Source organism: Pempheris klunzingeri, unplaced genomic scaffold (genome assembly GCF_042242105.1).
Source record: "Pempheris klunzingeri isolate RE-2024b unplaced genomic scaffold, fPemKlu1.hap1 Scaffold_71, whole genome shotgun sequence".
Lineage (NCBI taxonomy): Eukaryota > Metazoa > Chordata > Actinopteri > Acropomatiformes > Pempheridae > Pempheris > Pempheris klunzingeri.
In genome coordinates, this window is record NW_027254975.1 from 84,435 (window position 1) to 95,952 (window position 11,518).

Sequence of the window (11,518 nt, forward strand, 5' to 3'; positions counted from 1 at the left end):
ATCATTACTTGCAATATATCAATCAAAATGTCTGCACTAACGTTTATATCAAGAATAGTCCATGTGTTAGTTGGTTTATGATGATAGGCTCCAACCATATTGAGACACTTGTCTAATTCTTTTATGCTCATGTGACACATTTCAAGTAGTTGTTCTATGGTATAAAATGGGCCAATTGAATCATATGGTTGGTTTAGATCAGTAGTAACAATTGATTTTTCCATAAGTATTCTTTTTAATAGTAAAATGTTTGGCTCAATTTTGTTTAATTTAAAAACACTATTGCATTGATCAACTATGTCACAGTCGATGATAGATTGACTTTTATTTTTATTATCAATGTTATTTACAAGCAGCAATGTGTTTGATAAACAAAGTGTGTTTAATTGATAACTACTTTCGTCAGTACAGAGGTAGCAATATTGTTCACTATCTCTGTAAATATAAAAAAGCTGTTTATTTTCAATTTTAGAAGAAAGTTCTTGTGTAACTATTAATAATTTGGGATGTGAATCCATTTTATAAACACCATCATTGCCATTATTTTGAATAATTCTACTCAATTGATATACATTACTATTCTTAGGAGATATATGAGCCAGGTTGGCTAGTTGAATAGCATTTTCATATTCATTGTAATCCATAATGCTAATTATGCGCGCGCGAAAAATTTGCATGGAGTTTATGTGTTGATGATAGTCTATTATTTTTTAAAAATTAATATCAATTATTTATTTATTTCTAATATAGAATTTATATATATTCAATTCCTCCGACCGTAGGTAATAAAATTCGTATAGAGAAATTTTGCTGGAGGAGAAAGATTGCTTGCGCAATGTATGAAATAAATAGATCGATTTTTAAAGATCAACAAAAACATAAAATTTCCATGGTTGTTTGATTTTACAATAATGCGATTTCGATATAGCTTAAAGAGAAAATGTACCATAATATCGACTACTATTGAAGCATATTTATTTCAACTGTCTTATCTGAATGTTTTCTTATTCAGAAATTCCATATTTGGATTACAAAGCTGATACATGATTTCCTGTTCAATCAGGCTTTGTTGCTTTTTTAGATTTTTAATGAATGTGATTATTCGGATCAAATTATAATGTGTTGATTGCATATTTCTGCGTTGTTCGATGTATGTTTTATATTTCTCTATTAATTATTGATAGGCATTTCATGATTCAGTGTGTCACTTTTTGCTTCTTATGAAGTCTTAATTTTTCAAAATATATCAAGAATAATTAAAGATTGGGATTTTTAAATTTTTCAGTATCGGTATGCAATTTCTTGATCTTGTACTCGACAAAATCACTAATTACAGATGGAAGTGGCATCACACATTAAATGAGACTTTTAAAATTGATGTTGCTTCGGTATTCTCTTATAAGGCTAAGTTTCTAAATTTTCCAGTAAATTTAAAATCCGGAATTAAAGAAGCTCTTTATTTTCGATAATTTTTTAAAAGCATTATAGACTGCCTTATTTAGAATTAATTATTACTGACTTTCAAATAGAACCATATCACCATTTTATTTAATTATTTCTATGACCTTTTCTCAGACGTCAATAGAAACTTTTTTGATTACATTTCCGTGAATAGAATATAATTGAAAAAATTTTTAAGAACGACATTAAACATTTCAGTAGCATTAAAAAATCTGAGTTGTTGAGATTTAATAATATTTTCTATGTACAACATATTATTTTGTTTTTGACAACAGAATATTAATATTATAAACAGAATGGGTTATTTCCCAATTCCTTGATTTTATTAAAATGATTTGTGGCTAGAGCAACTTAAACATCATTTCTTTTTCTTATATTCCTTATACAGGGTATCCTGATCAATATGAGATTTGTCCTGATCAATGTAAGATTAATTTCCGGTTTTTTATAGTGCACGAGGTAAAATCTATCATTATTACACTAAATATATATTTTTCCTAATAAATTTTATTTTTATATACAATTATTAAAAATGATATATTCAATTATCGTAAATATTTCGAATGGAGTTTAATGATAAAAATAATCAAAGAGAAAAAGTATCATTAACCATCTCTAACAAAGTTAGAGTCAAAATTATTTCGAAATCTCTTAAAAGAATGTCTGCCAAGGATATTTCTGAATTGCTGTCTATTAATTACAACCCTTTGTGGAGAATAATTAACGTTTTTTATAAAACAGGCCCACCTGAAATTAAAAAGCGGAGTGGAGATAGAAGATCAAAATTATCCCCAAAACAAAAAGATGATATATTAACCTAGATTGATCACAATTGCTTGCTAAGACTAAATGATATTACAAGAACGATACATGATAGCTATGGCATTGTTATAAGTATAAGCGCAGTCGATAGGATCATAAAAAGCTTCTATTACAGCCTTAAAACTACCTATCCAATGCCCGAAAAAAGAAACTGGGAATCAACCCTAGAATCCAGGTACAAGTTTCCCAAAGAGTTAAGGAAATTAGAACTCATTACGGAGGATAAAAATTTAGTTTATCTCGATGAGGTTGGCTTCTCAGTTGTCACAAGACTAAAAAGGGACCGTGCAGCCAGAGGAACTTTGCCACTTCTATCTGTTTTGGCTGCGAGAAGCTGAAATATTTCAGTTGTCGCTGCAATGAACAAGTATGGCATGATTTTATATAAAGTTCACGGTTAAGCAGTTAAAGGCGAGGACTTCAAAGACTGTTTAATGAAACTGAAAAAAGTGTGCACGTCAATGGATATTATAGACCCCGTCTTTATATTGGATAACACCCGTATTCACCATTATAAAGGACTAAATGATATTATTTGGTCCATCTCCTTAAAAATATTATTTTTACCGCCGTATTCACCATTTCTAAACCCTATTGAAAATATATTTTCAGTTTGGAATAATCGGATCATCAGGGCAGAAGCCAAGGACCAAAAGGAACTAAAAAAGCTGATTTCTACAAGATTCAACTGTATCACTTGTACCCACTGCGACAGCTTCTATCGAAAGATGCTAATATGTATATATAAAAGGATGAAACCGTGATATTATAAACCAGTGATCTTTTTCTCTTAAAAAAAATATTATTTATTTTAAATTAATTTATATCTCTACTTATGCGTCAAATATCTATAAAATCATATTGATCAAGACAAACCTCACATTAATCGGGAAAAATCTCAGTTTGATCGGGAAATACTATATTTTGGAAAACGACGATTTCGGGATAATTAATAACTCGCTTATCTTTTTTTAGTAATATCAACATTATGAAGATTTCTTCTTGAATATGATGTGGTTTTTATTTTATTATCAAAAATCTTTTTATTTATATCACCCTCTGATATGATGTATTTGTGAAATACATTCTTCTTTATGCTTTCTATATTATTGGTGGTATTTATTCTTCCTCTGCAATGTCTAGCCTGACAACTCCAGAATTTGAATTTCATTTTTTTGTAATCTTTTACATAAAAATAATCATCATAAAGCATCATATATGTATTTTTGGTAGCTTTACTATAACAATGTCTTTGTTGGAACCTTCGCTCATTCGGAGTCCTGTATCTACTTTTACGAAATTAATACTAGCCAAATCAAAGTTGGTTATGCTCTGCGCTTTTATAATTTTTCTCCATACCCAATAATTTATGTCTATTATATAATTTATATATATTCAATTCCTCCTACCGTCGATAATAATCGTTGTTCTCACATTCGGTGCTTCTCGTGGTATGGTTTTTTACGTCTAAGCTTTTGAATATCTTTATTCCATTAATTTCGTGTATTTGTTTTATTTTAAAACTCATCAAGAATATTCTATGTATTTTTTTCAAAAACTTCAATTTTTTCCAACATTGAGAACATGTTAGAAGGATTCATGAAAATTTTGTTCATATGAACATTTTTAATTTTGCAAAGCATCTTATACATATATATATATATATATTAAGAATTTGTTACTATTTTTTTAAATATATAAACAAATGCAATTCATGAATAACAAATTCAGCATGATAATACCGACTGATATATTACAATTGGACACAAAAAAAAATTAATTTTTTTACAAGACTTATATACATTTTTTATTAAAAATAATGTACAATATATCAAGGAAATAATAGATAATACGTAAATTTTATGATCGATGAAAATAACATTGCGTGGAGATAATTCGGTGACCGAGTAATGTGGACGAAGAGGGCATTGAACTTAACTGTAACTTTAATAACTTATGATGAACTGATTGAAAAGTTTCCAATAATTCATAAAAAGAATGTTTCTACATGCATTAAAAATGCAAGAACTGAACGAATATTTTGAGACAATTTCATAAATTCGTTAGTAGAAAAATAATTTTGATAACAATTCTCTGTGTAAAAGAGTCATAGGTTATATCTACAACAGAGCATATAAGTCACGCTAATAATTCAGGAATCTGAATAGCCAATGGAACCATTAAAGTTGTTCTCAAAGGAGTTGGCCAACTGTATGTTATTTACAGTATAATTTTAAAAAAGTATTTATTTTACTGCCTGGAAAACTGAAGAGGATTACAGTATTGTGATAACATATTAATCCAAAAAATATCAAATTTCCAAAAATATTAATTTTTAACTTTGAGAAGCCTGTATATTATGTTCTAAAAAAGCATTAATAAATATATATAATTAATTCTAATTTAGAAAAGTACAGAAAGTCGGACTTGTATAAGATGTATATAATGAGGTTGAGGGGGCTACACGTCCTTATAAAAACGGTCATATCCCTTTCATCTGTTGCTTCGAATTTCGTTTTTATGAAATTTGATAAGTTGGAGCAATATTAAGAATATTTAACACTTGTAACCTCAAAATATACTTAAATTATTCGAAATTTGAATTATATCAATAATTCAAAATTTCCAATCGTTTTTTGGAGCTCCTTTGGTTGATTTATGGTTAGAAATTCATTGATAACCAATAATTGTGAAAGTTTTGGCTGACAGTTCTTCGGAAAGCTTAATGAATAACATGAAGGACTAAATATATTTATTGGTAAATTAAAATACACGCAATTTTCCATTAAAAAGAATATAGACTAACTGTCAAATCATACCAATATTGTTCAAACAAAAATTATTGGATAAAATAGGAGTTTTAAATAAAATGTTTTATGCCAAAATTACTCTTTGTAATATAAAATATTTTATTTAAGTAAAATATATAATTAGAAATTTGAGTAGTAAGAAATTTATTACTTCTTTCACAAATTATTAGAGCGCGTGCGCGACGTCAAATGACAAGTCTCCCCTTACTTTTACGTAGTTGAAATGTCTTTCAATACAATGTACACGTCTATTCTGATTTAAGACTTCGTTATTGTTGTGTACACGAGTTTGGCCGACTTGGAAAGTCGGGCGGCTGAAGGAGGTAAATTTATAAACGATTTACCGCCAACAGAAAGCTGAAAGGAAGTACGTTGCCGCCATCAACAGAAGGAATACAAAAGAAGGAAGAACTTGGTATGGGGAACTATCAAGATACAGCACTGCCCTACCGCTCAGAGATAAAACGCGGGTTTACAGAATTGCGGCGACGCCTATTGCAAAATGAGACATTTTGCATCACAAAAATTCACCTCCCCTTGCCCTATAAAAACCATAGTACATATTTTATAAATCATTCCTCACTTTCTCATTATTGTACTGCTTATTCAATATTTTGCCTTTTTTTCTGCAAGCTACGGACACAACAGTTATATTGAAAAAAATAATTATATTTTAATTACTAAAGTTTAAATCAATGATGGAATATTAATTCAATTAACCTATAATGCTACTTAACACAAAGATTTGTTTTTGTTTCTTAAATTTACTAGAAGCATTTCTATTAATTGCTTACAAGTTAATTCCGCTTAAAGAATATGCTAGTGGTATATCATGCCTGTTATAAATGCCAGCTAGCAGTCATCTGGTCATATGTATTTTTGAAGTGTCATATTGAAGACTTCAATGCTTTAAATTTAAAATTTTTACAACCATAAGATGTCTAATCCTTCTTTCTATTAGTTAGTGTCAATTTTGTACAGATACGGTACGCGCGAATCCTGCTTTGATTCTCGCTAACCAAATATAATTCTTGTTTGATGGAATAAAATATTTCTTAAAAAAACAAAATTTAATTATTTATTTCATATAATATTTGAGGTGGTATTTATCACCAAATTCATTAATTTTTGTAATGATATAGTCAAGCATTTCCCTGGAATGGCTTGAAGATATACAAAATCTACACCTTGCACCATCTAAAGCCGTAGCAGGAAACCCAACTATTATTGCACCAATATTATTGTTTGACATAAAGATCGAAAACTCGCTAAAGTAAATCTAAATTATATATCACTCAAATCACAACAATCATACTGAATAACTCCAAATAAACCAAATACTAAAGGAACTACAGGTGAATCATCATCTCCTACTATATAAAACCCAAGATTTAATAATTTCTCTCTAAAATACCTAAAATATATTTATAAAAGTTCCATCTCATTATAATACTTTGTATTTTGATGTAAATTTTTTATTCTCACAGAACCAATACTCTTGGGTGAAGTGTCCATTATTTGCCTTAAAGCAGCCAAACACTGTGCTGCAATTGGTGGAGCCATGCAGTTGGCATAATAGGTACAACACGAATTACACCTTATATAATCCATAAGTCTCTATAGTGAATTATATAATAAGCGATAGATTCTTTATAGCATAGATTATTAACCTTAGATCCGGCAATATATCCTCCCGAAGCACCAAAACTTTTTGAAAATGTACCCATCAATATATCAATATCAGTTGGATTACAATTATAGTAATCAACAACTCCCTTTCCGTTTGCTCCTATAGCTCCAATACTGTGAGCTTCATCCAAAAATACAGACACCTATTTTATTATTACATTTTAAAAAATATTTATATTTTGATATATATCAAAATTTATATTAAATAAAATTAACTCTAATTATTTTTAGCATATTTTACAATAAGCTGTGATTAGATTTACACTCAGAAAATTATCTTATACTTAAGGATTTAATGATTTAAGAAAAAATTGTATGATAATAAATAATAAGTAGTTTAAATTAAAACAAATTTATCTCAACCACCATAGAATCACTATTAAGATATTGAAAGTTATCTGATTAATTAAATATTTTATTTACTTTAATAGAATTTAATAGTAACTCTTTAATAAAAATAAAAGCCTATCATCTATATAAAATTGTATAATAAGAATAATTATAGGCTATGTCGCAAATCCATGATAAAGTCAGACCACAATAATTTTGTTTTTAAAAAATGAATATAAAGGTGTTTTTTATTTGACGTTAAAAGTTGAATTAGAGATTTTTGTTTCAAATCCCTTTTATTTGACGGTAAAAGTTACATTAGAACTTTTTGCGTAAGATCCCTTTTATTTGATGGAGTGTGCCTAATTACAGACAAGAAATGAATGATTGTATTATATAGGTAAAAAAACATTGTGTGCAATAGAAAAAGATATGTTTCAAAACACTCTCTATAAAAAATTAACACGTTTTGAATGATATGAAATTTTATTATAACTATATAGTGTGTAAATTGTATGTTTTTATACTTGGTTACAGCAGTTGAAACACTTTAATATCTCGATTTAAATGCAAAAAACAAAGAGATATTCCTTATTTAGCGTCCCCATAGTTAAAATGTTGACAGGTACATCCATATTTATTAAATTTAGTAATAATGTTTTATAAGCAGGCCATTAATGATATAGCTTATAGTTAACCACTTTCTGAATTTTGTACATATTGGATAAGTTTCTGTTTACTAAAAACTTAATCATAGTAAATCACATTCTATACAAACAATATTTTGTAAAATTCTTAACACAATTGCTGTATGATTGATAAGATGAATAATTTTGAATATTAATCATATATCAAAAAGTTATTCCTATTGCCAGTGCAGACGTCGATATTAAACATATCATAAATAGTTGAGAGTTCTTTAGGAAATGTGATATATAATATATTGCATAGGAGGTGTGAAAAACTTTTGATTTGATTTATATTAATTACTCATCAAATTAGTATTTAGCGTGGTAAATTTGTTGTCACTTTTTTTATAAAACAAAATCAGTTTACAGTTTTTTCAAAAAAAAATTGATCCTCGATAATATTTCTTTGACTTGTATTTTAAAAAAATATACATGATAGGTTTTTCCGAAAAAATATCTTTAAATATTCACATATTATTTTAATGAAACCTAATTATTATAAAAATTAAAAAACCTTACGAGTACAATCAATGATTTATAGTTTATTAACGGAAATAGAAGAAGAATTCTGTATAATTTTTATTTATATTCTCCAAATTTCAATATAGTTATTTTTTTCAATATGACTTGTTATATCAATAAATGTAATAGGTTTTATTGTTCTTTAATACAGAAAATTTATTAGTTATATATATATTTATTCAGTGACATGACCTTGACAATATACAATGTATAATATAACTTTTGCCAATACAGGCAAGAATAGAACGTGTAAAAGTTTAAATCCCATTCAAACTAATGTGACTTAGTATCTTATATTTTCTGTCTAAGGTAAATGGTAACCCTGCGGCACTTACATGATTCGGTAAACAACGAAATGTATGTTTGCTATCGTCATGAACCATATGAGAGTGGGAAATCAGGTAGTGATACACTTGCATACGTAGTTGAGATATTCTGACTTTAAATTGAGAAGGTTAGTGTGTTCAATTATCTAATAAATAGTTAAAATGATGTATATTTTATGTAAAAATATCATCACAGATAAATAAATGAGCGTTGCATTTTTGACAATAATGTAAGATTATAGAAGATCATAGTTCCTATCATCAACTCGAACAACATGACGTAATTATAAACACAACAGAATTGACATTTTAAGCAAAGGCAGATGACATTTTTATTACTATTATAGGAACCAGTAATACATAGATTTTTGAATCTTTATATTAACAAAGAAATATTATTTATCATCTAAAAAGACTGTAATATTCTATTGGTTTTTTCTAAAGAACTATATCTCATATCAGCTACTATTTGGAAGTAAATTACAGTCTTTATATCCCCACAAATAAGGAAAAAATGAGTAGATCTTAGTTAAGATAAAAATTACTATATTTTTGTAGGATTTATAAATCGCTCATAATTAATTATACTCATAATTTTAGAAAATTTGCGATATAAAAAATATGAATTCCATTACAAATGGCACTTATGTATCACTATATTGTGAAAAGAAAGTCAGCTATGTTTATATATAGAGCTATTGCCCTTTAATAAGTTTCGTTGCATTTTAGAACACTTTTAAAAATCTAATAGTTAGATTGCTCTAAAAGTAATTTCTGAAACTTAAAATATGAAACTTGTATTATTATTTATAAGAAATTTTCCAAATTATACAACATATTTGTTAAAAATAGTTCAACGATTTTTATAATAAAATCAGAGAAATCATATAAATTTTCGTTTTTTATAAGTAACTTAGTTTTAAATTAAAATAAAATGCCAACTTATTTAATTTAAAAAATATTGGTTGACTAATACCTTAAATTCATTATGGTCTGCATATAAAAATAAATTTAGTATTTGAATAAAAGAGATTATTTTTTAGGGGATAACAGTAGTTATAGTGAAGATCGAAAAAAATTTACTATTTTTGTAAGTGAAATAATATCTTATATAAATTGAAATCAATATAAAACATTAAATAAATAAAGGATATATCTAGTATTTTATTAAATTAAATAGAACTAATGACATGTGTGTAAAACTACTCTATAAAAATAATCGATTTCACTTCAGCTTTCTTCGCATGTAACTAATTAGTGAAAGCTGAAGTCATTCATGTGACACACTAAAACTAGCCTTTTTTGTTAAAACTTATTTTTCAATATTGCTAGCAGTGATTTTAAACATAATAATAATGATGATATTATATTGAAAGAAAAATTTTTTCTTTATGTCATAATATTATGGATCAGAAATCATATTATTTGTGATTTTAACTTTCTATGAATATATAAACTTTTAATTTAGCGCCTTATATAGTCATGTATAGCGAGCATACCATATATAAATTTAAAAAAGTACATTATTCTACATGCCCTATATATTTCCAAAATTGGTATATTCACAAATTATTAAGGAAAAATATTAAAGTGCCGGTATATATATGAAAATTATACTTTGTACTTTTTTTTAATTTCTATAATTCTTGGTAAATTAACAATTGTACCTTCCATGCTATAAATTCCTTCACACAAAATAAAAATATTTTTCCATGGTCTGTTAGTTCTTGGCTGACCATCAATAATAGCTCTACGTACCATGTTTTCTAGGGCATCCATGTCTAAATTTTATGGTGTGTATATGCGCCAAAACATAATATATTTACCGTTGTGAGGAAACACATAGACCTTAGCGCCACTTGATCTAGCACCTAAAATGATTGAAGCGTGGTTTAGCTTATCACTGAATATTGCATATTCTTGACCGATAAATGCTGGAATATTGCAAGAATTTGTAGCAAATCCCATCCCAAAGCAAAGTGCTGCTTCAACACCCAAAAACTGTGCCATTTCTTGTTCAAGTTTTTCAACAACTGTTGTTTGCCCTAATAATTTTTAATATGTAGGTATCATTTATTCCCAAATTGAATTTTAATTACCAAATTCTGCATAAGAACTTGTGGATGACACTCCAATTTCTTTGATTGTTTTTATAACGTAAGGTGTACAAACATCATCATAACCACCAAATCCTAAATAATTATATGAACCAATATTTATCATTTGGTTTGTTTCCCCTGTCAACCTTCACAAAAAATGAATATAACATTAATTTATAAAGTTAGACTAGCACTTTAAGCTATTTGGACTTATAAAAGTTCTTTCCATTGCTTCAATCATAGAACTTGCTGGTCCTCTTATAGGTCTGCCCCATGAAATTTGTATTCTATTAAATATATGCCGATAGAAAAAGTTATCAAAGTCTTTAAATAATGGAACATAATCCTAACAATACAAAATATTTCATAATTATACTTTATTTTTTATAAATATTATAGTTACTGGATTAACGGGATCTTTATTATTAAGGGTATCTGATGGTATTATCCATGATAATATATCGAAGATATAACCCATAGCTACTAATAACGCTATGTTTATATATACTATTAATTCTGCAATTAAAGGTAATTTCTTCTTTGTAGAAATATTTTTAGTTTTCATTAGATTTCGTTTAAGTTATTAATTTGTCTTTATAATGACATGTGTAATCTTCGTATAACAATTCAATATAGAATATAATCTTATTTGTTTTTTTCTATTCACTACGGAATTGATACAATTCAATAGTGACGCGTATCTATAGTTTTTCCGTAACAAATAGGAAATTAAAGGGAATAGTTTTGTATACAAATAAAAGAAATACTCT

At 27.3% G+C, this 11,518-nt stretch overlaps 1 protein-coding gene across 1 annotated transcript; it reads right to left on the reverse strand.

Moving 5' to 3' along the window:
* Window positions 1-6,171: 6,171 nt before the first annotated feature.
* Window positions 6,172-10,694, reverse strand: LOC139225151 (serine palmitoyltransferase 2-like; the record flags this gene model as incomplete). Its single annotated transcript, XM_070856181.1, has 6 exons — window positions 6,172-6,361; window positions 6,409-6,507; window positions 6,547-6,710; window positions 6,764-6,925; window positions 10,267-10,430; window positions 10,476-10,694. Coding segments are annotated over 6 exons (998 nt in total), but the record flags the coding sequence as incomplete, so codon positions are not given.
* Between the last annotated feature and the right edge of the window lie 824 nt (window positions 10,695-11,518).